Source organism: Poecile atricapillus, chromosome 2, assembly GCF_030490865.1.
Source record: "Poecile atricapillus isolate bPoeAtr1 chromosome 2, bPoeAtr1.hap1, whole genome shotgun sequence".
Lineage (NCBI taxonomy): Eukaryota > Metazoa > Chordata > Aves > Passeriformes > Paridae > Poecile > Poecile atricapillus.
In genome coordinates this window covers 153,185,641-153,209,350 of record NC_081250.1, presented here as the reverse complement: position 1 = coordinate 153,209,350, position 23,710 = coordinate 153,185,641, and the positions used below count along the sequence as shown (strand labels likewise).

Here is a 23,710-nt window from a genome sequence, read left to right as displayed (position 1 = left end):
CCATTCGTTTCCCACCATTTTTTATGACTTTCAACCCATTTTTGATGGTTTTGAGCCAATTTTTGCCACTTCCAGACCGTTTTTGCTGGATTCCCACCACTTCCCACCACTTCTTGATGCTCCCAAACTGAATTTTTGTCGCTTCCCGCCCATTTTTCCCCGTTCCAATCCCCACCCATCCCCTCACCACCGACTTCCGCCGCTTTCCGACCTCTTCTTTCCGCTAAAATTCCTCCTTCCCTCTTCTCCCCCCACCCAAGCCCACAAAAACCCCCCAAAAATATAAAAAACAACAAAAAAACCACAAAAAAACCCCAAAAACAAAGGAAAAAACCAAAAACAAACAAAAAACTGAAAAAAACCCCCAAAAACCCCAAAAAACAACAAACAAAACAAAAAAAAAAAACCAAAACAAAAAAAAAAAAAAGAAAAAAAAAACCACTCAAAAAACCCCTCCAAAAAACCCCCCAAAAAAACTTCAAAAAACCCCAAAGAACCAAAAAACTCAGAAAACCATAAAAACTCCCAAAAAACCCTAAAACCAAAAAAAAAACCCGCAAAAAATCCCTAAAGAAAACCCAAAAACCCCCAAAAAATCTCCGCAAAAAACCCCAAAAGAACCCTAAAAAAAACCCTAAAAAAACCCCAAAAAAAAACCCGCAGGAAACCCAAAAAAACCCTAAAAAAATAAAAAAAAACCAAAAAAACCCCACAAAAAACCCCAAAAAACCCCCAAAAAAACCCCCAAAAAATTATATAAACCCCCCATAAAAAGTCATTTCCTTTATTATTTTTGGATCTGGAATATAAAAAGGCGCAGGTTGATGTTCTTGGCCGCCAGCAGTTTGTTGCACTCCACCGAATCGACGATGGGCAGCGCCATGTAATCGGTCTCGTTGCTCTCGTTGCTGAAGACGAAGTGATAAATCACCGGCTTGATCTTGACGTCGTCGTAGGGCCCCTCGAGGAGGAGGAAGGAACATTCCATGGGGGAATTGACCTTGCTCTTGAGGATCAGCTGGAAGCTCAGCGTGCGCTTGCACGAGAGGTTGGGGTTGCGCTCCGAGTCGTTGACGCGAGCTTTCAGCACCCACGTCTGGTTGAGGACGGTGAGGCGCGGCGTCTCGTAGTACAGGCGCGTGATGAAGTCGTCGGTGCGGTACGGGCGGAACTGGACCTCTGGGAGAGACAGAATTCCTGGGATTAGCACAGATCCTATGGAAATTTATCGTTATCCGAGAAAAATCCCGGAATTATCGGTGGATCCTATGAAAATTTGCCGTTATTTGACAAAAATCTGGGAATTTTCAATGGATCCTAACACCGTTATCCTACAAAATTCATGGAATTATCACCGGTGCGGTACGGGCGGAACTGGAGCTCTGGGAGAGACAGAATTCCTGGGATTAGCACAGATCCTATGGAAATTCATTGTTATTTGACAAAAATCTGGAATTTTCAGTGGCTCCAATGAAGATTTGCTGTTATCTGACAAAAATCTGGGAATTTTCACTGGATCCTAATCGGATTTGGCATTATCCTAGAAAATTCCTGGAATTATCACCGGTGCGGTACGGGCAGAACTGGAGCTCTGGGAGAGACAGAATTCCTGGGATTAGCACAGATCCTATGGAAATTTGTCGTTATCCAAGAAAAATCCTGGAATTATCAACAGTTTCTAGGAAAATTCGCTGTTATTTGACAAAAAACTGGGAATTTTTAACGGATCCTAACGCCTTTATCCCATAAAATTCCTGGAATTGGCACCAGATCCAAAACTGAAATCACTGGGATGCTCCAAAGCCGAGATTCCAGTCCATCCCAGTCCATCCCAGTCCATCCCAGTCCATTCCAGTCACTCCCAGTCCATTCCAGTCACTCCCAGTCCCTCTCAGTCCCTCTCAGTCCATCCCAGTCCATCCCAGTCACTCCCAGTCCATCCCAGTCACTCCCAGTCCATCCCAGTCACTCCCAGTCACTCCCAGTCAGTCCCAGTCCATCCCAGTCACTCCCAGTCCATTCCAGTCCATCCCAGTCCATCCCAGTCACTCCCAGTCACTCCCAGTCCATCCCAGTAACTCCCAGTCCATTCCAGTCCCATCCCAGTCGCTCCCAGTCGCTCCCAGTCCATTCCAGTCCCATCCCAGTCCATCCCAGTCCCATCCCAGTCCATCCCAGTCTCTCCCAGTCACTCCCAGTCCATCCCAGTCAGTCACTCCCAGTCACTCCCAGTCCATCCCAGTCACTCCCAGTCCATCCCAGTCCATCCCAGAGCCCCCAGGGCAGGTTGGGCTCGTGGCACCGGCGCGTGATGAAGCCGTCGGTGCGGTACGGGCGGAACTGGACCTCTGGGAGAGACAGAATTCCTGGGATTAGCACAGATCCTATGGAAATTTATCATTAGCTGAGAAAAATCTGGGAATTTTCACTGGATCCTAATGGGATTTGGCATTATCCTATAAAATTCCTGGAATTATCACCGGTGCGGTACGGGTGGAACTGGACCTCTGGGAGAGACAGAATTCCTGGGATTAGCACAGATCCTATGGAAATTTGTCGTTATCCGACAAAAATCCCGGAATTATCAACAGTTTCTAGGAAAATTCGCTGTTATTTGACAAAAAATCAGGAATTTTTAACCCATCCTAACGCCTTTATCCCATAAAATTCCTGGAATTGGCACCAGATCCAAAACTGGAATCACCGGGATGCTCCAAAGCCAGGATTCCAGTCCATCCCAGTCACTCCCAGTCCATTCCAGTCACTCCCAGTCGCTCCCAGTCATTCCCAGTCACTCCCAGTCCATCCCAGTCCATTCCAGTCCATCCCAGTCCATTCCAGTCACTCCCAGTCCATCCCAGAGCCCCCAGGGCAGGTTGGGCTCGTGGCACCGGCGCGTGATGAAGCTGTCGGTGCGGTACGGGCGGAACTGGAGCTCTGGGAGAGACAGAATTCCTGGGATTAGCACAGATCCTATGGAAATTTATCGTTATCCGAGAAAAATCCCGGAATTATTGGCGGATCCTGTGAAAATTCGCTGTCATTCGACAAAAATCTGGGAATTTTCAATGGATCCTAACACCGTTATCCTACAAAATTCCTGGAATTATCACCGGTGCGGTACGGGTGGAACTGGAGCTCTGGGAGAGACAGAATTCCTGGGATTAGCACAGATCCTATGGAAATTCACCGTTATTTGACAAAAATCTGGAATTTTCAGTGGCTCCAATGAAGATTTGCTGTTATCTGACAAAAATCTGGGAATTTTCACTGGATCCTAATGGGATTTGGCATTATCCTATAAAATTCCTGGAATTATCAGCACTGCGGTACGGGCGGAACTGGAGCTCTGGGGAGAGACAGAATTCCTGGGATTAGCACAGATCCTATGGAAATTTGTCGTTATCCAAGAAAAATCCCAGAATTATCAACAGTTTCTAGGAAAATTTGCCGTTATTTGACAAAAAATCAGGAATTTTCAGCGGATCCAAAACTGGAATCACTGGGATGCTCCAAAGCCGGGATTCCAGTCCCATCCCAGTCACTCCCAGTCCATCCCAGTCACTCCCAGTCCATCCCAGTCCATCCCAGTCACTCCCAGTCCATCCCAGTCCATCCCAGTCACTCCCAGTCCATCCCAGTCCATCCCAGTCACTCGCAGTCCATTCCAGTCACTTCCAGTCACTCCCAGTCCATTCCAGTCCCATCCCAGTCACTCCCAGTCCATCCCAGTCCATCCCAGTCACTCCCAGTCTCTCCCAGTCCATCCCAGTCCATCCCAGTCTCTCCCAGTCCCATCCCAGTCCATCCCAGAGCCCCCAGGGCAGGTTGGGCTCGTGGCACCGGCGCGTGATGAAGCCGTCTGTGCGGTACTGGCGGAACTGGAGCTCTGGGAGAGACAGAATTCCTGGGATTAGCACAGATCCTATGGAAATTCACCGTTATCTGAGAAAAATCCCGGAATTATTGGTGGATCCTATGAAAATTTGCTGTTATTTGACAAAAATCTGGGAATTTTCAACGGATCCTAACGCCTTTATCCTACAAAATTCCTGGAATTATCACCGGTGCGGTACGGGCGGAACTGGACCTCGGGGAGAAACAGAATTCCTGGAATTAGCACAGATCCTATGGAAATCCACCATTATCTGAGAAATATCCCGGAATTATCAACAGTTTCTATGAAAATTTGCCGTTATTTGACAAAAATCTGGGAATTTTCAAGGGATCCTAACGGTGATAGTAAAAGGTTCCAAAATCTTAGAAAATTCGAGGACTTAGGTTTGGAAAGCCCTGGGATAAGCAGGCCCTGGGAAATGTTAAGCCTTGTGCTTGCTAAAGACCAGGTCAAGCTGCACCTGTGTAGTCAGTATATGATAAATGATAGAATTGTTAGATGTGATTGGATATAATTATTGTTTAGAGAACATGGGGAACCATGTTAGGGGGCTAAGGGGGGATCACGAGAAATTCATGCTTGGGTAAAAACAATGCATACAATAGAACAATGTAAGATTAATAATTAATATGTAAGTTGCATAACGATAGAGTATAAAATATGTTCAACTCGAAAACCAAATCGGGTCAGATTTGGGTATGTGCACCCCTGACACCCAGAGCTCTTTAAATAAAGCACCTTCATATAACCATTCGTGGTTGTGTGTGATCCTGAACGCTAACAACGGGATTTGCCTTCATCCTACAAAATTCCTGGAATTAGCACCAGATCCAAAACTGGAATCACTGGGATGCTCCAAAGCCGGGATTCCAGTCCCAACCCAGTCCATCCCAGTCCATTCCAGTCCATCCCAGTCCATCCCAGTCCATCCCAGTCCATCCCAGTCCATCCCAGTCCATCCCAGAGCCCCCAGGGCAGGTTGGGCTCGTGGCACCGGCGCGTGATGAAGCCGTCGGTGCGGTACGGGCGGAACTGGAGCTCTGGGAGAGACAGAATTCCTGGAATTAGCACAGATCCTATGGAAATTTGTCGTTATCCAATAAAAATCCTGGAATTATCAACAGTTTCTAGGAAAATTCGCCGTTATTTGACAAAAAACTGGGAATTTTCAGCGGATCCAAAACTGGAATCACTGGGATGCTCCAAAGCCGGGATTCCAGTCCCATCCCAGTCACTCCCAGTCTATCCCAGTCCATCCCAGTCACTCCCAGTCCATTCCAGTCACTCCCAGTCACTCCCAGTCCATCCCAGTCACTCCCAGTCCATTCCAGTCCCATTCCAGTCACTCCCAGTCACTCCCAGTCCATTCCAGTCACTCCCAGTCCATTCCAGTCCCATTCCAGTCACTCCCAGTCACTCCCAGTCCATTCCAGTCACTCCCAGTCATTCCCAGTCACTCCCAGTCCACCCCAGTCCATCCCAGTCCCATCCCAGTCCATCCCAGTCACTCCCAGTTCCATCCCAGTCCATCCCAGTCCATCCCAGTCACTCCCAGTCCATTCCAGTCCCATCCCAGTCACTCCCAGTCGCTCCCAGTCCATTCCAGTCCCATCCCAGTCCATCCCAGTCCATCCCAGAGCCCCCAGGGCAGGTTGGGCTCGTGGCACCGGCGCATGATGAAGCCATCGGTGCGGTACGGGCGGAACTGGAGCTCTGGGAGAGACAGAATTCCTGGGATTAGCACAGATCCTATGGAAATTTGTCGTTATCCAAGAAAAATCCCGGAATTACCAACAGTTTCTAGGAAAATTTGCCGTTATTTGACAAAAAACTGGGAATTTTCAGCAGATCCTAATGGGATTTGGCATTATCCTATAAAATTCCTGGAATTATCAGCACTGCGGTACAGGCGGAACTGGACCTCTGGGAGAGACAGAATTCCTGGAATTAGCACAGATCCTATGGAAATTCACCATTATCCGAGAAAAATCCCGGAATTATTGGCGGATCCTGTGAAAATTCGCTGTTATTCGACAAAAATCTGGGAATTTTCAACAGATCCTAACACCGTTATCCTATAAAATTCCTGGAATTATCACCAGATCCAAAACTGGAATCACTGGGATGCACCAAAGCCGGGATTCCAGTCCATCCCAGTCACTCCCAGTCCATTCCAGTCCCATCCCAGTTCCTCCCAGTCCATCCCAGTCCATCCCAGTCCATCCCAGTCCATCCCAGAGCCCCCAGGGCAGGTTGGGCTCGTGGCACCGGTGCGTGATGAAGCCGTCGGTGCGGTACGGGCGGAACTGGAGCTCTGGGAGAGACAGAATTCCTGGGATTAGCACAGATCCTATGGAAATTCACCATTATCCGAGAAAAATCCCGGAATTATCGGTGGATCCTATGGAAATTCACCATTATTTGACAAAAATCTGGGAATTTTCAGCGGATCCTAAGGGGATTTGCCTTTATCCTACAAAATTCCTGGAATTATCAATGGATCCTAACAGGATTTTCCGTTATCTGACAAAAATCTGGGAATAATTAGCAGATCCTAATTGGATTCATCGTTATCCGACAAAATTCCTGGAATTATCACTGGATCCAAAACTGGAATCACTGGGATGCTCCAAAGCCGGGATTCCAGTCCCATCCCAGTCACTCCCAGTCCATCCCAGTTCCATCCCAGTCACTCCCAGTCCATCCCAGTTCCATCCCAGTCTCTCCCAGTCCATCCCAGTCCATCCCAGTTCATTCCAGAGCCTCATCTGAGAAAAATCTTGGAATTATCAGTGGATCCTTCCAGAATTTGCTGTTATCCAATAAAACTCTTGGGTTTTCCAGCAGCTCCTAATGGGATTTGCCATTATCCAATAAAATTCTTGGAATTATCAGCAAATCCAATGAAAATTTGCCGTAATCTGACAAAAATCTGGGAATTTTCAGTGGATCCCGACTGAATTTTCCATTATCCAATAAAATTCTGGGAATTATCACTGAATCCAAACAAGGTTCACCCTTATCCTACAAAATACCCCAAATTATCACTGGATCCCAACTGGATTTGGTGTTATCCAATAAAATTCTTGGAATTATCAGCGGATCTTAACAAGATTTGCCGTTATCCGACAAAAATTTGGGAATTATTGGCGGATCCTGGCTGGATTTGCTGTTATCCCACTGAATTCTTGGAATTGGCAGCAGTATCCAAGAAAATTCCCGGAATTCTCAGCAAATCCCAACAGGATTCGTCGTTATCCTGAAAAATTCCTGGAATTCTCACAGGATCCCGTTTGTTTTCTTCGTTATCCGATGAAATTCCCAAAATTTCCACGTCCCAAATTCCATTCTTCCCTTATCCCATCCCAAATCCTGGGATTCCTTCCAGAATTCCATGAGAAATCCTGAATTTTGTCTTCCCATCAGAGCGGGAAAACCTTGGGAAAACCTCGGGAAAATCGGGAATTCCGACAGGAGAGCTCCAGAAAATCCCAAAATCCCGGTCGGGATCGATGTCGGCGGTCGGGAATTCCCAGAATTCCCAGAATTCCAGGATTTTCTGTATCCAATTGATTTTCTCAAAGCTGAACAGGCTGGAAAAACCTTGGGAAAACCTCAGAAAAGGTTTGGAAAACCCTCAGGAAACCTATGGAAAAACCTGGAAAACCTTTGGAAAACCCCAAAACACCTTTGGAAATCTCCAAAGAATTTTCAGAAAACCCTGGAAAACTTTGGAAAACCTTTGGAAAACCCTGGAAAACCTTCACAAAACCTTTGAAAATTCCACAAAAACTTCAGAAAACCCTGGAAAACTTTGGAAAACCCTGGAAAACTTCCAAAAAACCTTTGGAAAACCTTTGGAAAACCCCACAAAACTTCAGAAAATGCTGCAAAAACTTTGGAAAACCTTTGGAAAACCCCAGAGAACCTTCAAAAAACCCTGGAAAACCTTCAGGAAACCCCACAAAACCTCTGGAAAACCATGGAAAACCATCGGAAAACCCTGGAGAACCTTTGGAAAACCCTTGGAAAACCCAAAAATCCTTCTAAAAACTCTGGAAAACTTCAGAAAATCCCAAAAAAACCTTGGAAAGCCCTTGGAAAACCTTCAAAAAATCCCGGAAAACTTTGGAAAATCCTAGAAAACTTTGGAAAAGCCTGGAAAACTTTTGGAAATCCTTCGGAAAACCCTGGAGAACCTTCAGAAAACCCAAAAAAACCCTGAAAAAATCCCAAAAAACCCCATTGGAACCATCAAAATCTCCTGGAATTTTGTGGAATTCCCAGGAAATTCCGGGAATTCCGGCATTTTCCGTACCGGTGTATCTGATCTTCTCCAAGCTGAGGAGGCTGAGGAAACCTTCAGAAACCCCAAAAAACCTTCAAAAAACCCTGGAAACCTTCAGAAAACCCAGGAAAACCTTTGGAAAACCCAAAAAACTTTCAGGAAACCCTGGAAAACTTCAGAAAATCCCCCAAAAAAACTTGGAAAACCTTTGGAAAACCTTCAGAAAATCCCGGAAAACTTTGGAAAAGCCTGGAAAACCTTCAAAAAACCCTGGAGAACCTTCAGAAAACCCTGGAAAACCTTTGGAAAACCCCGGAAAACCTTCAGGAAACCCTGGAAAACTTCAGAAAATCCCAAAAAAACCTTGGAAAACCTTTGGAAAACCTTCAGAAAACCCTGGAAAACCTTTGGAAAACCCCGGAAAACCTTTGGAAAACCCCAGAAAACCTTCAGGAAACCCTGGAGAACTTCAGAAAATCCCCAAAAAAACTTGGAAAGGCTTTGGAAAACCTTTAGAAAATCCTGGAAAACTTTGGAAAACCCTGGAGAACCTTTGGAAAACCCTGGAAAACCTTTGGAAAACCCCGGAAAACCTTCAGGAAACCCTGGAGAACTTCAGAAAATCCCCAAAAAAACTTGGAAAGGCTTTGGAAAACCTTCAAAAAATCCTGGAAAATTTCGGAAAACCCTGGAGCACTTTCAGGAAACCCTGGAGAACCTTCAGAAAACCCTGGAAAACCTTTGGAAAACCCCAGAAAACCTTCAGGAAACCCTGGAGAACTTCAGAAAATCCCAAAAAAAACTTGGAAAGGCTTTGGAAAACCTTCAAAAAATCCTGGAAAACTTTCAGGAAACCCTGGAAACCTTCAGAAAAACCTGGAGAACCTTCAGAAAACCCCACAAAACCTTCAAAAAATCCCGGAGAAACCATTAAAAAACACCAAAAAAACCTGAAAAAACCCATCCCCACCATCAAAATCTCCCGGAATTTTTGGGAATTCCCGGAATTCCGGTGTTTTCCGTACCGGTGTATCCGATCTTCTCCAAGCTGAGGAGGCTGAAAAAACCTTCAAAAACCCCAAAAAACATTTGGGAAACCTTTGCAAAACCCCACAAAATTCTTGGAAAACCCAAAAAAACCTTCAAAAAACCCCAGAAAATCCTGGGAAAACCCTTGGAAAACCCAAAAAGCCATCGGAAAACCCTGGAAACCTTCAGAAAAACCTGGAGAACCTTCAGAAAACCCTGGAGAACCTTCAGAAAACCCCTGGAGAACCTTCAGAAAACCGAAAAAAAACCCAAAAAAACCCCAAAAACCCATCCCAACCATCAAAATCTCCTGGACTTTTGTGGAATTCCCAGGGAATTCCGGGAATTCCGGCATTTTCCGTACCGATGTATCCGATCTTCTCGAAGCTGAGGAGGCTGAACAAACCTTCAGAAACCCCAGAAAACCTTGGGAAAACCCTGGCAAACCTCTGGAAAACCTTTGGAAAACCCTGGAGAACCTTCAGAAAACCCCGGAAAACTTCAGAAAATCCAAAAAAAACTTTGGAAAACAGTGGAAAACCTTCAGAAAACCCCTGGAGAACCTTCAGGAAACCCTAAAAAACCTTCAAAAAGTCCCGGAGAAACCATTAAAAAACACCAAAAAAACCTGAAAAAACCCATCCCGACCATCAAAATCTCCCGGAATTTTGTGGAATTCCCAGGAAATTCCCAGAATTCCGGTGTTTTCTGAACCGGTGTATCCGATCTTCCCCAAGCTGAGGAGGCTGAGGAAACCTTCAGAAACCCCAGAAAACCTTCAAGAAACCCTGGAGAGCCTTCAGAAAACCCTGGAAAACCTTTGGAAAACCCCAGAAAACCTTCAGGAAACCCTGGAGAACTTCATAAAATCCCAAAAAAAACTTGGAAAACCTTTGGAAAACCTTCAGAAAATCCTGGAAAACTTTGGAAAACCCTGGAGAACTTTCAGGAAACCCTGGAGAACCTTCAGAAAACCCTGGAAAACCTTTGGAAAACCCCAGAAAACCTTCAGGAAACCCTGGAGAACTTCAGAAAATCCCCAAAAAAACTTGGAAAGGCTTTGGAAAACCTTTAGAAAATCCTGGAAAACTTTGGAAAATCCTGGAGAACCTTTGGAAAACCCTGGAAAACCTTTGGAAAACCCCAGAAAACCTTCAGGAAACCCTGGAGAACTTCAGAAAATCCCAAAAAAAACTTGGAAAGGCTTTGGAAAACTTTCAAAAAATCCTGGAAAACTTCGGAAAACCCTGGAGAACTTTCAGGAAACCCTGGAAACCTTCAGAAAAACCTGGAGAACCTTCAGAAAACCCCACAAAACCTTCAAAAAATCCCGGAGAAACCATTAAAAAACACCAAAAAAACCTGAAAAAACCCATCCCCACCATCAAAATCTCCCGGAATTTTTGGGAATTCCCGGAATTTTTGGGAATTCCCGGAATTCCGGTGTTTTCCGTACCGGTGTATCCGATCTTCTCGAAGCTGAGGAGGCTGAAGATGGAGTTGTAGAGCTGCATCTCCTTCTGGCGGCTCTGGTCCATCTCGTCCAGGATCTCCATCAGCTCGTTGCCCGTCTTGGCCGGGTGGGCGCACTCGGATTCGTGCACGGAGAGCTCGTGGAAAGGGCCCTGCCAGGGGCAGCCGATGCGCTTGTACTTGCACTGCGTCACCCTGAGGGGACAGGAAAACATTGGGAATGTTGGGAAAAGATTGGGAAAAGTTTGGGAAAAGAGAGCAGAAAATTTGGGAAAAATTGGGAGAAATTTGGGGGAAAATCAGGGGGAAATTGGGGAAAAATCGGGGAAAAATTGGAGAAAAATTGGGAGAAAATTGGGGGAAAATTGGGAAAAAATGGGAAAAATTTGGGAAAAAACTGAGAAATAAATGGGAAAAATTTGGGGGAAAATTGGGGGAAATTTGGGAAAAAATCGTGAGAAATTTGGGAAAAAATTGGGAGAAATTTGGGGGAAAATCGCGGAAAAATTGGGAGAAATTTGGGGAAAATTGGGGAAAATTTGGGCAAAATTTGGGCAAAATTGGGAAAAAATCGGGGAAAAATTGGGGAAAAATTGGGAGAAATTTGGGAAAAAATTGGGGAAGATTTGGGGTAAATTTGGGAAAAAATCTGGGGAAAAATTGGGAAAAGATTGGGAGAAATTTGAGAAGAAATGGAGGTGGTGGAAAGGGCCCTGCCAGGGGCAGCCGATGCGCTTGGACTGGCACTGGGTCACCCTGAGGGGACAGGAAAACATTGGGAATGTTGGGAAAAGATTGGGAAAAGTTTGGGAAAAGAGAGCAGAAAATTTGGGAAAAATTGGGAGAAATTTGGGGGAAAATTGGGGAAAAATTGGGGAAAAATCGGGGAAAAATTGGAGAAAAATTGGGAGAAAATTGGGGGAAAATTGGGAAAAAAATGGGAAAAATTTGGGAAAAAACTGAGAAATAAATGGGAAAAATTGGGGGGAAAATTGGGGGAAATTTGGGAAAAAATTGGGAGAAATTTGGGGGAAAATTGGGAAATAAACGGGAAAAATTTGGAGAAAAATTGGGGAAAAAATTGGGGGAAAAATTGAGAAATAAATGGGAAAAATTGGGGAAAAATTGGAAAAAAATTGGGGGAAAAATTGGGGGAAAATTGGGGGAAAATTGGGGGAAATTTGAGAAGAATTTGGGAAAAAACTGGGGAAAATTTGGGGAAAAATTTGGGAAGAAATTAGGAAGAAATGGAGGTGGTGGAAAGGGCCCTGCCAGGGGCAGCCGATGCGCTTGGACTGGCACTGGGTCACCCTGAGGGGACAGGAAAACATTGGGAATGTTGGGAAAAGATTGGGAAAAATTGGGGAAAATTGGGGAAAAATTGGGAGAAATTTGGAGGAAAATTGGGGAAAAATAGGGAAATAAATGGGAAAAATTTGGGGAAAAATTGGGGAAATTTTGAAAAATAAATGGGAAAAATTTGGGGGAAAATTGGGGGAAATTTGGGAAAAAATTGGGGAAGATTTGGGGGGAATTTGGGAAAAAAATTGGGGAAAGATTTGGGAAAAATTGGGAGAAATTTGGGCAAATAATTGAGGAAATATTGGGAGAAATTTGGGCAAATAATTGAGGAAATATTGGGAGAAATTTGGGGGAAAATTGGGGGAAAATTGGGGAAAAAATGGCAAAAATTTGGGAAAAATTTGAGAAATAAATGGGAAAAATTTGGGGGAAATTTGGGGAAATTTGGGGAAGATTTGGGGGAAATTTGGGAGAAATTTGGGGAAAATTTGGGGAAAATCTCGGGAAAATTTGGGGAAAATCTCGGGAAAAATTTGGAAAATTGGGGAAAATTTGGAGAAAAATTGGGAAAAATTGGGAAAAAATTGGGAAAAAATTTAGAAAAGGAGAGTGAGAAATTTGGGAGAAATGTGGAAAAAAACCACCCAGAATTCCCAATAAAACCTCCCCAATTCCACTGAGACCATTCCCAGCCTTCGCCTGTCCTGGCCCTGCAACTTCCGGTGCCGCTCCAGGAGGGATTTGGGGAATTTTTGGAAAAAATCCCAAAAAATCTGAAAAAAACCCAAAAAAAAACCCCAAAAAATCTGAAAAAAAGTCCCAAAAAAATAAAAAAAAAAATTGCAAAAGATTCCCAAAAAATCTGAAAAAAATTTGCAAAAAATTCCCAAAAAATCCCAAAAAATCCACCCCAAAACATAAAAAAATCCCCAAAAAATTGAGAACAAATCCCAAAAAACGCCCAAAAAATGCCAGAAAATAATAACAAAAAAATTCTCAAAAAATCCTCCAAAAAATCCCCCCAAAATTCCCAAAAATCCCTTCTCCCTTCCCCACCTGTCCTGAAACTTCTCCTTCTTGCGCCGCTTTTCCAAGAGAAATTTTGGCAATTTTTAGGCACAGAAATGACCTAAAAAAATCTGAAAATATCTAAAAAAATCCCCCAAAACCAGAAAAAATATTCCCCCAAAAATCAGAAAAAACCCATGAAGAAATTCTCAAAAAATCCCAAAATGAAACCCTCAAAAAATCCCCCTGAAAATCCCAAAAAATCCCCCCCCCAAAATCCAAATAAATCCCAAAAAATCACCAAAAAATCCCCCAAAAAATCAAAAAACAAATTAAAAAAATTCCAAGAAATAAACAAAAAATCCCCAAAAATAAATCCCAAAAAATTCCCAAAAAATTCCAAACTGAACCCCCCAAAAATAAAAACAATTTCCAAGAAAATAAAAGAAAACCACCCAAAACCCCTGCAAAAATCCCAAAAAAACCCCAAAAAATATCCCCAAAAACCCAAAAAAAAAACCCCAAAAAAACTCCAAAAAATCCCAAAAAATTCCCAAAACTCCCCCATTTTTGCCACCTGTCTTGGCACTCCTCCTTCTGGTACTACTCCAGGATGGATTTTGGGAGTTCTTTGGAACAAAAAACACCCAAAAAATACAAAAGAAAAATTCCAAAAAAATCCCCCCCAAAAATCCCAAAAAATCTCAAAAAAATCCCCAAAAACTCCCCAAAAATCCCAAAAACAAGTCCCAAAAAAATTCAAAAAAAATCCAAAAAAATCCCCAAAAAATCCCAAAAAAATCCCCAAAAATAAAAAAAACCCAAAAACAATTTCCCCAAAAATAAAAAAAAAATCTCAAAAAATCCCAAAAAATCCCCAAAAATCCCCCGCAAAAAACCCCCAAAAAAACCCCAAAAAATCCAAAAAAAATCCAAAAAAATCCCAAAAAATTCCCCAAAAATTCCCAAAACTTCCCCATTTTTCCCACCTGTCTTGGCACTCCTCCTTCTGGTACCGCTCCAAGAGGGATTTTGGGAATTCTTTGGAACAAAAACCACCCAAAAATACAAAAGAAAAATTCCAAAAAAATCCCCCCAAAAAATCCCAAAAAATCTCAAAAAAATCCCTAAAAAATCCCCAAAAATCCCAAAAACAAATCCCAAAAAAATTTCAAAAAATACCAAAAAATTTAAAAAAAAATCCCCAAAAATCCCCAAAAACCGCCCCCAAAAAACCCCCAAAAAACCCCAAAAAAATCCTAAAAAAATCCAAAAAAATCCCAAAAAACATCCCAAAAAATTCCCAAAACTTCCCCATTTTTCCCACCTGTCCTGGCACTCCTCCTTCTGGTACCGCTCCAAGAGGGATTTTGGGAATTCTTTGGAACAAAAACCACCCAAAAAATACAAAAGAAAAATCCTAAAAAAATCCCCCCAAAAAATCTCAAAAAAATCCCCAAAAACCCCAAAAACAAGTCCCAAAAAAATTCAAAAAAAATCCAAAAAAATCCCCAAAAAATCCCAAAAAAATCCCCAAAAATAAAAAAAACCCAAAAACAATTTGCCCAAAAATAAAAAAAAATCCCAAAAAATCCCAAAAAATCCCCAAAAATCCCCCCCCAAAAACCCCCAAAAAACCCCCAAAAAAACCCCAAAAAAATAAAAAAAAAAATCCCAAAAAATCCCAAAAAAACATCCCAAAAAATTCCCAAAACTTCCCCATTCTTCCCACCTGTCCTGGCACTCCTCCTTCTGGTACCGCTCCAAGAGGGATTTTGGGAATTCTTTGGAACAAAAACCACCCAAAAATACAAAAGAAAAATCCTAAAAAAATCCCCACAAAAAAATCCCAAAAAATCTCAAAAAAATCCCCAAAAACTCCCAAAAACAAATCCCAAAAAAATTCAAAAAAATCCAAAAAAATCCCAAAAAAAATCCCCAAAAAACCTCAAAAAAATCTCAAAAAAATTCCCAAAACTTCCCCATTTTTCCCACCTGTCCTGGCACTCCTCCTTCTGGTACTAATCCAGGATGGATTTTGGGAATTCTTTGGAACAAAAACCACCCAAAAATACAAAAGAAAAATCCTAAAAAAATCCCCCCAAAAAATCCCAAAAAATCTCAAAAAAATCCCCAAAAACTCCCCAAAAATAAATCCCAAAAAAATCCAAAAAAATCCCCAAAAAATCCCCAAAAAAACCCCAAAAAACCTCAAAAAAAATCTCAAAAAAATTCCCAAAACTCCCCCATTTTTCCCACCTGTCTTGGCACTCCTCCTTCTGGTACTACTCCAGGATGGATTTTGGGAATTCTTTGGAACAAAAACCACACAAAAATACAAAAGAAAAATCCCAAAAAAATCCCCCAAAAAATCCCAAAAAAATCCCCAAAAATAAAAAAACCAAAAACAATTTCCCCAAAAATAAAAAAAAAATCCCAAAAAATCCCCAAAAATCCCCCCCAAAAAACCTCCAAAAAACCCCAAAAAACCCCCAAAAAAAACCCAAAAAATCCCAAAAAATTCCCAAAACTTCCCCATTTTTCCCACCTGTCCTGGCACTCCTCCTTCTGGTGCCTCTCGAGCAGGGAGCGCGGGAACTGGCGGGCGCAGAAGCCGCACTCGGCGGGCAGCTCGCTGACCGCTTTCTCCACGGCCAGGTTACGGCAGCAGAGGCTCTTGGAGATCTCACAGCGACAGTTGGGACACGTGGCCTGCTCCTCCTTCAGCCGCGAATCCGCCAGCAGGTGGATGAAACAGCCAGCACACATCAGGTGCCCGTTGGTGCACTGAGGGATGGAAAAATAACAGGAATTTTTAGGGGATTTTTTGGGAATTTTTTAGGATTTTTTGGGATTTTTTTGGATTTTTTTTTTATTTCTTTTAAAATTGTTAGGGCTTTTTTGAGGAATTTTTTTGGATTTTTTAGGGATTTTTTTGATTTTTGGGGGATTTTTTGGGGGGGAATTTTAGGGATTATTTTTGGAATTTTTTGGGAATTTTTGGGGATTTACTGGGATTTTTTTTTTATTTATTATTTTTTGAGAATTTTTTAGGGATTTTTAGGGGATTTTTTGGGGTTTTTCCCCAGCAGGTGGATGAAACAGCCAGCACACATCAGGTGCCCGTTGGTGCACTGAGGGATGGAAAAACAACGGGAATTTTTAGGGGATTTTTTGGGAATTTTTTAGGATTTTTTTGGATTTTTTTTGGATTTTTTTTGGATTTTTTAAAAAAATTTTTAGGGCTTTTTTGAGGAATTTTTTTGGATTTTGTAGGGATTTCTTTGAGATTTTTTGGAATTTTTCTGAGAATTTTTAGGGATTTTTTTGGATTATTTTGGAATTTTGGAGGATTTTCTTGGGATATTTTGGGGAATTTTGGGGATTTTTTGGGGATTTTTTTGGAATTTTTTTTTTACTTTCTGGGAATTTCTTCGGATTTTTTTGGGATTTTTGGGGGGAATTTTTTAGAGGATTTTTTAGGGGATTTTTTGGGGTTTTTCCCCAGCAGGTGGATGAAACAGCCAGCACACATCAGGTGCCCATTGGTGCACTGAGAGACAGAAAAATAACGGGAATTTTTTTAGAATTTTTTGGGAATTTTTTAGGATTTTTTTGGTTTTTGGGGGATTTTTTTGAGATTTTTTTTTTTGGATTTTTTTTTTTAATTTTTTAGGGCTTTTTTGAGGATTTTTTTTTTATTTTTTAGGGATTTTTTTGATTTTTGGGGGAATTTTTTTTGTATTTTTGAGGGATTTTTTTTCAGTTTTTGGGGAATTTTTTTGGGTTTTTTTTTTATTTTTTGAGATTTTTTTGGATTTTTTTTTTCTTATTTTTTTCAGATTTTTTATGGATTTTTTATGGATTTTTTGGGGTTTTTCCCCAGCAGGTGGATGAAACACCCGGTGCACATCAGGTGCCCGTTGGTGCACTGAGAGACAGAAAAAAAAAGGAATTTTTAGGGAATTTTTTGGAACTTTTGGGGATTTTCTTTTTTATTTTTTTGGAATTTTTTGGAGGAATTTTTTTTTGATTTTTTGGGGGATTTTTTCAGGATTTTTTTTCCATTTTTTTAGGATTTTTTTTGAAGTTTTTTGGGATTTTTTATGGATTTTTTTGGGAATTCTTGGGGAATTTTTGGGGATTTTTTTTTATTTTTGGGGGGGATTTCTTGGGAATTTGGGGGGATTTTTAGGGGTTTTTTTATTATTTTGGGGATTTTTTTGGATTTTTTCTTGTCTTGGGGGAGATTTTTTAGGGATTTTTTGGGATTTTTGGGGCATTTTTTAGTGGATTTTTTGGGAATTTTTGGGGATTTATTGGGATTTTTTAGGGGATTTTTTTGGATTTTTTAAAGATTTTTTTTTTATTTTTTTAGGGATTTTTGGGGGGATTTTTTATCATTTCTTTATTATTTTGGAGGTTTTTTTTAGCATTTTTTTCCCATCTTTTTTCCTCATTTTTCCACCAGATTTATCCCCACTTTTCCCTATTATTTATCCCTAATATTCCCCATTTATCCCCATTTTCCTCCTCCATTTCTCACCCCTTTTCCTCATCCCAATTTCCCATTTTCCCATTTTTTTTCCCCAGCAGGTGGATGAAAGAGCCAGCGCACATCAGGTGCCCCTTGGTGCACTGAGGGATGGAAAAAGAACGGGAATTTTTGGGGAATTTTGGGGAATTTGGGGGATTTTTTGGGAATTTTTTCGATTTTTTGGGTATTTTTTTGGAATTTTTTGGAGATTTTTTTAGGAATTTTTAGGGATTTGGAGGGGATTTTTTTTTTTGAAGAATTTTATGAATTTTTGGGGGACTTTTTGGGATTTTTTGGGGAATTTTTTGGATTTTTTTAGGGAGTTCTTGGGGGATTCTTTGGGGATTTTTTTGAATTTTTTGGGGGAATTTTTTGGGATTTTTTTGGGAATTTTGGGGGGATTTTTTGGGTTTTTTTTTAATTATTTTTTTGGAATTTTTTTGGAATTCTGGGGGATTTTTGGGGGGATTTTTTTAATTTTGGGGGATTTTTTCTATTTTTTATGGATTTTTTGGGAATTTTTAGGGACTTTTTGGATTTTTTGGAGGATGTTTTGGGGAACTTTTTTCAGGAACCTTTTTGGGGATTTTTGGGAATTTTGGGGGGATTTTTTTTTATTTTTTTATTTTTGGGGGATTTTTTTAGTGATTTTTTTGGGGAAATTTTTGGGAAATTTTTGGAATTTTTTGGGATTTTTTTAGGAATTTTTGGAGATTTTTTTGGGATTTTTGTGAGATTTTTTTGGATTTGTTTTGGATGTTTTTGGGATTTTGGAGGATTTTTTTGGGAATTTTTGGGAATTTTGGGGGGATTTTTTAGGGATTTTTGGGGGATTTTGGGGGGGATTTTTTGGAAAATTTTTTGGGATTTTTTGGGGATTTTTTTGATTTTTGGGGGATTTTTTGGGGGGTTTTGGGGGGAATTTTTAGGGATTTTTTTTATTTTTGGGGGATTTTTTGGGTGGATTTTTAAATTTTTTTTTTATGATTTTTGGGGGGTTTTTTAGCATTTTTTTTTCTCATCTTTTTTCCTCATTTTCCCACCTCATTTATCCCCATTTTTCTTCTATTATTTATCCCTAATATTTTTTTAGGGATTTTGGGGGATTTTTTGGTATTTTGGGTGGATTTTTTTAGGGAATTTTTGGGAATTTTGGGGGATTTTTTGAATTTTTTGGGGGGATTTTTGAGGGATATTTTTCGATATTTTTTGGGAATTTTGGGGGGATTTTTTGGGAATTTTTTGGGATTTTTTGTCAGATTTTTGGGGGGATTTTTTATGATTTTTTGGGGGAAATTTTGGGGTTTTTTAGCGCCATTTTTCCATCTTTTTTCCTCATTTTTCCACCTCATTTATCCCCATTTTTCCCCCATTATTTATCTCTAATATTCCCCATTTATCCCCATTTTCCGACATTATTTATCCTCATTTCCCCCCCATTATTTATCCTTAATATTCCAAATTTATCCTCATTTAATGAACAGAAATCCCAAAAAATTGAAGGGAATTGCAAGGAATTGATGGAAATTCCAAGGAAAAAGAGAAGAATTCCCAAAAAAATTGATGGAAATTCCAAAAAAATCGAGAGGAATCCCAAAAATTTGAGGAGAATTCCAAGGAAATTGAGGGGAATTCTAAAAAAATGGAAAAAATTCCAAGAAAATTAAAGGAAATTCCAAAAATTTGAGGAGAATTCCAGGGAATTGAAGAGAATTCCAAGAAAAAATAATGGAATATTGAAAAAAAAATGGGAATTTTCCCCCCCAAAAAGTGGGAATTCCCAAAAAATCCATGGAATTCCTTAAAAAATGGGAAAATACAGGAAAGAAATGGGAATTCCCAAGAAATCAATGGGAATTCCCAAAAAAAATCCATGGGATTCATTAAAAAATCCATGGGAATTCCTAAAAAAATGGAAATTTCCCCCAAAAATAAATGGGAATTCCCAAAACATGAATGGGATTCCTCAAAAAATCCATGGGAATTCCTAAAAGAAATGGGAATTTCCATAAAAAATGATGGGAATTCCCAAAAAAATAAATTGGAATTCCAAAAAACCAATGGGAATTTCCAAAAAATCCATGGGAATTCCCAAAAAATCAATGAGAATTCCTTAAAAAAATGGGAATTCCCAGAAAATAAATTGGAATTCCCAGAAAAAAGTCGGGAATTCTCCTCTGAAATTATGGAAAAGACGGAAAAATTTGGGAATTTTGCCCAGAAAAGATGGGAATGGAGAGGGAGAGATCCTAGATTTCATTAATTAATTAATGCTCCGTTAATTAAATCCCAGCTTTAATTAATCCGTGAGTTAATTAATCGATGCCTGGATTAATTAATCCCGGGTTTAATTAAATCCTGGGATTAATAAATCCTGGATTTGATCCTATCCTGGGATTAATTAATCCTGGTTTTAATTAATCCCTGCTTTAATCAATCCCACAGTTAATTAATGAATCTTTGGGTTAATTAATCCCATCTTTAATTAATCTCATCTTTAATAAACCCCACAATTAATTAATCAATCTCTGGATTAATTAATCCCATCTTTAATCAATCCCACCTTTAATCAATCCCACAATTAATTAATGAATCCCATCTTTAATTAATCCCATCTTCAATCAATCCCACGATTTATTAATCAATCCCTGGATAAATTAATCCCAGCTTTAATTAATCCCTGCTTTAATTAATCCCTGCTTTAATCAATCACACAATTAATTAATCAATCCCAGGATTAATTAATCCCAGCTTTAATTAATCCCAGCTTTAATTAATCTCCTTTTTAATAAATCCCACAATTAATTAATCTGTCCCTGGATTAATTAATCCCATCTTTAATTAATCCTACTTTTAATAAATCCCATAATTAATTAATCAATCCCATCTTTAATTAATTGCACCTTTAATCAATCCCACAATTAATTAACCAATCCCTGGATTAATTAATCCCATCTTCAATTAATCCCATTTTTAATTAATCCTACTTTTAATCAGTCCCACAATTAATTAATCAATCCCACAATTAATTAACCAATCCCTGCATTAATTAATCCCAGTTTTAACAAACCCCAGGATCCAACTAAAGACGGGATTAATCGATCCCAGCGTTACCAAACCCCAGACATAATCAATCGCTCCCCGCATCCATCAATCGATGCCTCCCCCCTGGCCCAGGGGGGATTTGGTGGCCCTGAGGGGGATTTGGTGGCCCAAGGGGGGCTTTGGTGGCCCTGGGACAGTTTGGTGGCCCAAGGAGGGGTTTGGTGGCCCTGAGGGGGATTTGGTGGCCCAAGGGGGGCTTTGGTGGCCCTGGGACAGTTTGGTGGCCCAAGGAGGGGTTTGGTGGCCCTGAGGGGGATTTGGTGGCCCTGGGACACTTTGGTGGCCCAAGGGGGGCTTTGGTGGCCCAAGGGGGGCTTTGGTGGCCCTGGGACAGTTTGGTGGCCCAAGGGGGAATTTGATGGCCCTGGGACACTTTGGTGGCCCTGAGGGGGATTTGGTGGCCCAAGGGGGGCTTTGGTGGCCCTGGGACAGTTTGGTGGCCCAAGGGGGAATTTGGTGGCCCTGAGACACTTTGGTGGTCATGAGGGGGATTTGGTGGCCCTGAAGGAGGTTTGGTGGCCCGAGGGGGGCTTTGGTGGCCCAAGGGGGGGCTTGGTGGCCCTGAGGGGGGGTTTAGTGGCCCTGAGGGGGCCTTTGGTGGCCCTGGGACACTTTGGTGGCCCTGAGAGGGATTTGGTGGCCCAAAGGGGGATTTGGTGGCCCTGAGGGAGGTTTGGTGGCCCTGAAGGAGGTTTGGTGGCCCAAGGGGGGATTTGGTGGCCCTGAGGGAGGTTTGGTGGCCCTGAGGGAGGTTTGGTGGCCCAAGGGGGAAACTGGTGACCCAGGGGGAAATTTGGTGGCCCAGGGGGGAATTTGGTGGCCCCAGGGGGGATCTGGTGGCCCCAGGGGGGATCTGGTGGCCCTGGGACACTTTGGTGGCCCTGAGGGGAGGTTCAGTGGCCCTGACAGGGGGTTTGGTGGCCTTGAGGGGTTTGGTGGCCCTGAAGGAAGTTTTGTGGCCCTGGGACATTTGGTGGCCCAAAAGAAGGGTTTGGTGGCCCACGAGGGGTCAGGGACACTCTAGAGGGGCTTTGGTGGCCCTGAGGGGTTTGGTGGCCCACAACAGAGGTTTGGTGGCCCTGAGGGGACAAGGAGGGGTCTGGTGGCCCTGAGGGGGGGTTTGCAGGCCCTGGCAGGGGTTTGGTGGCCCTGAGACAATTTGGTGGCCCAGGAGAGGACTTTGGTAGCCCACGAGAGAGATTTGGTGGCCCCTGAAGGAGGTTTGGTGGCCCAGAAGGGGACAGGAACCCTCTGGAGGGACTTTGGTGGCCCTCAGGGGTTTGGTGGCCCATGAGAGAAGTTTAGTGGCCCAAGAGAAGACTTTGGTGGCCCAGAAGGGGACAAAGAGTGGGTTTGGTGGCCCACGAGAGAAGTTTGGTGGCCTAAGAGAAGACTTTGGTGGCCCTGAGGGGGTGTTTGGTGGCCCTGGAAGAGTTTGGTGGCCCTGAGGGGGTTTGGTGGCCCTGAGGGGGTGTTTGGTGGCCCTGGAAGAGTTTGGTGGCCCTGAGGGGGTTTGGTGGCCCTGAGGGGGTGTTTGGTGGCCCTAGAAGAGTTTGGTGGCCCTGAGGGGGTTTGGTGGCCCTGAGGGGGGGGTTGGTGGCCCTGGAAGAGTTTGGTGGCCCTGGAAGAGTTTGGTGGCCCTGAGGGGGGGGTTGGTGGCCCTGGAAGAGTTTGGTGGCCCTGAGGTGACGGCGGAAGGGCCAGGGGGAGCCAGGAGGGGACAAAAACCCCCAGGAGGTGACACTGGCTGTCCCCAGGGGGGGTGGCAGTGCCACCAGGGGTGTCCCAGTGTCCCCAGGGGGTGCCCCCATGTCCCCAGGGGTGTCCCAGTGTCCCCAATAGGGGGTGGCAGTGCCACCAGGGGTGTCCCCCTGTCCCCAGTGAGGGGTGGCAGTGCCACCAGGGGTGTCCCAGTGTCCCCAAGGGGTGTCTCAGTGCCACCAGGGGTGTCCCCATGTCACCAATGCGGGGTGGCAGCGTCCCCAGAGGTGTCCCCCTGTCCCCAAAGGGGTGTCCCAGTGCCACCAGAAGTGTCCCCATGTCCCCAATGGGGGGTGGCAGTGCCACCAGGGGTGTCCCAGTGTCCCCAATGCATGTCCCAGTGCCACCAGGGGTGTCCCCAATGGGGTGTCCCTGTCCCCAAGGGTGTCCCAGTGCCACCAGGGCTGTCCCCCTGTCCCCAAAGTGATGTCCCCAAGGAGGTGGCGCTGCCTCACGAGCGTCCCCATCCCCTCAGGGCTTCTCCCGGTGCCACCCGAGCCCTTTCCCGGTGCCACCCGAGCCCTGTCCCGGTGCCACCTGGGCCCTGTCCCGGTGCCACCCGAGCCCCGTCCCGGTGCCACCCCGGCCCTGTCCCGGTGCCACCCGAGCCCTGTCCCGGTGCCACCCGAGCCCTGTCCCGGTGCCACCCAGGCCCTGTCCCGGTGCCACCCGAGCCCTGTCCCGGTGCCACCCGAGCCCTGTCCCGGTGCCACCCGGGCCCTGTCCCGGTGCCACCCGGGCCCTGTCCCGGTGCCACCCGAGCCCTGTCCCGGTGCCACCCGGGCCCTGTCCCGGTGCCACCCGAGCCCTGTCCCGGTGCCACTCGGGCCCTGTCCCGGTGCCACCCCGGCCCTGTCCCGGTGCCACCCGGGCCCTGTCCCGGTGCCACCGCCGCTCGCGGCCGTGTCCCCAAGGCTGTCCCCGTACCTGATAGACGGAAGCCTTGGGCAGATCGAGGCACACGGTGCAGCAGAGCACGGAGTAGAGCCGCTCCTCCAGCTTCACGCTGCCCGCCGCCCCCTCCGCGCCGCCGCCGCCGCTCCCGGCCGTCCTCAGCCGCTTCTTGGGCGGCGCGTCGGGATCCGCGCCCGCCTCCAACAGCAGCGCCGCCGCTTCCTCGGCGCCGCCGCCTTCGCCGCCGAGCGCGGCCGGAGCTGCGGGGCCGGGAGGAGCCGCGGAAGGAGCGGAGGGAGCGGCGGGGCCGCCGCCGGCATCGCGCTCCTCCGCCCCGGACATCGCCGCCATCGCCGCCGCCTCACCCCGCCGCCATCTTGGCCTCCCCTCACGGCTTCCCCTCAGAGGGTGCAGC

General features: G+C 43.9%; 1 protein-coding gene across 1 annotated transcript; it reads right to left on the bottom strand.

Moving 5' to 3' along the window:
• Window positions 1-770: 770 nt before the first annotated feature.
• On the bottom strand, window positions 771-23,710 carry ZFTRAF1 (zinc finger TRAF-type containing 1). The gene is made up of 4 exons (XM_058830103.1): window positions 23,329-23,710; window positions 15,547-15,785; window positions 10,672-10,883; window positions 771-1,179 (listed from the first exon to the last, which is right to left on the bottom strand). Exons 1-4 carry the CDS (start codon window positions 23,644-23,646, stop codon window positions 788-790), a joined length of 1,161 nt encoding a protein of 386 aa, XP_058686086.1. The 5' UTR covers window positions 23,647-23,710; the 3' UTR covers window positions 771-787.

Coding starts and splice junctions, on each gene's coding strand:
- ZFTRAF1 (XM_058830103.1), bottom strand. CDS start 23,646: ATGGCGGCGATGTCCGGGGCGGAGGAGCGCGATGCCGGCGGCGGCCCC. Junction 10,884..15,546: donor AAGGAGGAGTGCCAGGACAG/GTGGGAAAAATG, acceptor CTGTCCCCTCAG/GGTGACGCAGTGCAAGTACA. Junction 1,180..10,671: donor CGAGAAGATCGGATACACCG/GTACGGAAAACA, acceptor TGTCTCTCCCAG/AGGTCCAGTTCCGCCCGTAC.